At 26.5% G+C, this 4,373-nt stretch overlaps 1 protein-coding gene across 1 annotated transcript; it reads right to left on the reverse strand.

The window, feature by feature from the left end:
• Positions 1-398: 398 nt before the first annotated feature.
• Positions 399-1,126, reverse strand: ASPZODRAFT_137590 (hypothetical protein). The gene is made up of 2 exons (XM_022724366.1): positions 887-1,126; positions 399-835 (listed from the first exon to the last, which is right to left on the reverse strand). The coding sequence occupies exons 1-2, from the start codon at positions 988-990 to the stop codon at positions 643-645; spliced, it is 297 nt and encodes a 98-aa protein (XP_022576503.1). The 5' UTR covers positions 991-1,126; the 3' UTR covers positions 399-642.
• Between the last annotated feature and the right edge of the window lie 3,247 nt (positions 1,127-4,373).

A 4,373-nucleotide genomic window follows, 5' to 3' on the forward strand; every position in this document is an offset into this window, starting at 1 on the left:
TACAAATTGTTGTCATCATGATTGGTAGGGACTACATTATTGAATTCATAATGACAGGGTATCGCAAATTGATATTAGTAGTAATCTCGCCCATATTGAACAGAAAGATCTGCTGGAGAGTAAAGGGAACTGAGATTCGGTCAATCGAGTTCTTGTCTAGGTCTGGAACCTTGATTGATAACCAACGAACATAATCTATTTCACATCAAAAAGTAATTACCATGTATTCTAGAAAGGCGGGATAACGAAAGAAGAGCACAACAGGGGCAGAATGGCAGAGAAAATGCATCGTATTCAAGGTTAAGAGAGGAAGTAGAGTGTACTACGTACTGCCTTGACATGTATGTAAACTGACCAAACTCTCAGTGCTTTCCTGACGAATGGGGCGGGGACGTGATATGAGGCTGTTTTGGGGCAGGCGTAGCAATACAAAAATCACACAAACTTAGCAGGATCACTGTGAAAGAGGCGGTTGGTAATTCAGGGGACGTCTTTCAAATAAGGTTCATATTAGCTCTTGTAAATTCCCTAGACTGCTGCAGTTATTCAAGACTGGAGGCGAAGCGTACTTGAAAAGCAGAATATGTGGCTCAGGCTCATGCACTTCATAGTGTTCCCATCCCAAACTCTTGACATGATGAATCAGCTCTTCAGTTCCAGGCTTTTGTTCCGAATCTGTTCATGGCGTACCTGGGTTATACCAAGAGCTCGCCATTCTTCTTCCCAGAGCAGTTTTAATGTTCCCTTTGAGCTATCGAAATATTCCGCTGGAATCTTTTTCAACATATTCTTTGGAAGCTGTACATGGCGGTATTCAAACAGGTCGTCCGAGTATCTCGATTATTCAGTAGGCTGCTTCTTGTCATTTCATAGTATTCCAGCTTACCTGGCCGAATAATGTATAGAGTCAATGAATTCCTCAAGCTTGTCCCTTTCTGACTCTAGTAAAGGGCGAGGTTTCTTATTTCTTCTGCTTGTATCGATATCCATGTGGAGGTTTTGAGGTGGATTTGAACCGGCCGTTTAAGTCCAATTAGAAATGTGTTAATATCAATGGACTTGATAAGAGATAGATGGTCGACTTTGAAGATATAAGCCTTGCAAAGGACAGTGTTGATTTTTTTTTCTAAAAAAAAAAATTCAGTATTCGCTAGAAGCAAGTGAGTCTGGTTTGATACTTCATTAGGTGCCTTAATATACAGGCGGCTAGCTGTTCAAGCCCTCACTGGCCCTTCTAAGCCATCAAGAAGCGGGGCCCGTCAGGACAACAGGCAGCAGAAGAACCCTATAATAATAATCTCCCTATGCTGGATTAATATTACTGGAATATATAAGAGATATTAATAACTAATGATAATAATATTAAGAGTATCTATTTTTCTAAGATTCACTATGGAATGCAAATATTTATCAACCAGATCAGAAGCATATTTTATGAATACCTCTCTGAAATATAATAAATAATGTTAAATAATAAAATAGTTGTGATGATGACAGTAAGGTGGTTACTTTAATAGCCTTAATAATAATAATTAAATTATATTCATGGCCACTAGACAAAAATAATTAGATAAGCAGAGGAAGACGGAAAGAGAGGGATTAAATATATTTATATTAATTTATTAAATATCCTTTCTACAATTTTTACACCAATCCTGAGTAGGTGTTAGCACTATTAGACACTATCAAGGTTTATAGCTAAGGAGTAGTTATATAATAATAAAACTCATTATCTTTAAGTTCTTATAAATAAGGGGACCTAATCATAGTTAAATTAGTCTAGACTGGCTAAACCCGACCCGCAGGTTGGGTTTAGGGTACTAGATTCCCAACCCGCCAGGTTTTGGCTAGTTATGCCTAGGGCAAACCTATACCCACCCATAGGTATGACGGGTTTTAATTAGGAAACCCATAAGTACCTAGCATATGATTTTATATACCTTAGATTACCTAAATAGGTTAAATATCTTCTTAATAGAGTTAGGTCTTTTTATTATGATATCACAAATGATATCATAATCACCTTCCTAAGTCGCGCCAGGTAGAATCACCTTAGTGTACGCCAAGGTGCCCACTAACCATAATATATATACTCTACTAAGATCCCCTGATTATAGTAAAGTATTATATATAAGTTCTTACTTTAATTTAAGGATTAATAGATTCTATAAAGTTTTATTATTATCTAGTTGCTTAGCTTTAATAAGCTAAGAAGAGATATATAAATATCTTCTCTTAGATCTATAATAGTAATAGATAAAGATTCCTCTAAAGATACTTAGCTTTTAAATATTATATCTAGTAGTATATTATATTAAGGGTTAACCTCTATACTAACCCTAATAAACTACTATACTATAAATAATATTTAAAGATTAATAAGATTTAGAAGTAAGATAAAAGGGATAAAAGATCCCTTAAATAAAGAAAAAAGAATTATTAAATATCTTTATTAAAGAAATTAAGTAAATAAAAGATCTAATCTTCTATTATAAGTTAATAATAAACTTTATTAATAATATATAAAATTATTTATTACTTAAGATATTTAAAATCCTCTTAATAATTATAATTATTAAAGTAAATAAAATAAATATTTACTCTCTCTTAAAATACCTAAAGTAAGTACTTTAAGATAAAAGAGACTAGATAAACTATTTAGTTTAAAAATTAAAGACTACTTATATATAAGTAGCCTAGCTTTAAGATAATCTTTATTAAATAACTATTAAATAGCTAGGCCCCTAAAATAATATTTAAGTAGTTATTAATAAAACTAATTATTAAAAGTAAATTAATAATCTTATTAATTAAAGTAAATATCTTTATTAAAAGATCTTAAAACTTAATTAAATCCTTAGATATATATATAAGTATTAAGATAAGAGTACTTAAAAATAGTTATAGTAAGTAAATAAATACTTTTAAAATAAAGAAGTCTTATATAAAAAGTTTATAATTAATAAAAAGAAAGTTTTAATAATAAAATAAAAGCTTAATAATAAAATATATAAATAATAAAGATATTTATAAAGCTTAGTTAATAATAAGCTCTATACCTCTATTAAGATTATAATAAAATTTAAGAAGTAGATTATTAATAATTATATTAAATATCTTAATAAAGAACACTATTAAAAGGTATATAAGAACCTTATTTAAGAAAAATAATCTATTTAAATATATATTTATAAACTAGTAGAGGTTATAAACTAGATTAATCCTTTATTAATAAAAAATATATTTATTTAATAATTTATTATAAGTAGTTAAAAGTAGCTTTAAAAATAATAAGTATATAAATTTAATAAGTTAATTACTTTAATTAAAGTTATTATAAGATTTACTCTTTATAAAAAAAGGGCTATTATTATATAATATATCTATAAGTTAATAAAAGTACTAAATATTATAAATATTAATATCTTAAATTAACTATATATTTTATTAGAGAGACTTATCCTTAAAAATTAATATATACTATATTCTTAATAATTAATTATTAATATAAGAGGACTTTATTTTATATATAAGAAACTTAAATATTATATAAAAAATTATTAATATAGTAAAATCTTAATAATAAGCCTTATAATAAAGGCCTTAAAGGAGGAAAATAAAATTAACTATTAAAATTAAAAATATTAATAATATAAATACTTAAGGCTTTTATAGTCCTTAATATTAACTTACTTAATATTTTAGACCCTTAAGAATTACTACTCTTATAAAAAGATAAAAAGTAAAAAATATAAAAAAAGAGATAAAAATTAATAACCTTAATAATACTAATATAAATTAATATTAAAGAATAAAGAAAGAGGAAGATTAAATATATAATTCATAATAAAATATTTAATAATTTTATAAATAATAAGATATATTGGCCTAGCAGGCCTAGAAAAGGGAAGAGATGGCTAATAGTTACTATTACTACTATAGCTTAGATATAAAGTAGGTGATTATATAATATAGCTATACTAAATAAGGTAATACTAAGCTTAATTAAGTATATACCTTTAATATATTCTTTATTACTAAGCACTTATCTAGACTAGCTAACCTCTTATTTAATATTAATTAAAGTATAAAATAGCAGAAAAAGGGGATTATTTACTTATTAATTATTAATTATTCCTTATTTAATTTATTTTTAATATAGGTTAGTATTACTACTTTCTAAAGATTAACTAGTTCTTAAAATATAATATACTTTACTTAATCTAGAGGCTTTATTAAGTTATTAATAAGGTTTATATAACTACTTCTTTATTTAACCTTAATTAGCCCCTTATTAATTATATTATAAATAAAAAAGTAATAATTATTAATTTATTTAATTATTATATTAAAACTATTCTTCTTAAGAATAT

Source organism: Penicilliopsis zonata, assembly GCF_001890105.1.
Source record: "Penicilliopsis zonata CBS 506.65 unplaced genomic scaffold ASPZOscaffold_82, whole genome shotgun sequence".
NCBI lineage: Eukaryota > Fungi > Ascomycota > Eurotiomycetes > Eurotiales > Aspergillaceae > Penicilliopsis > Penicilliopsis zonata.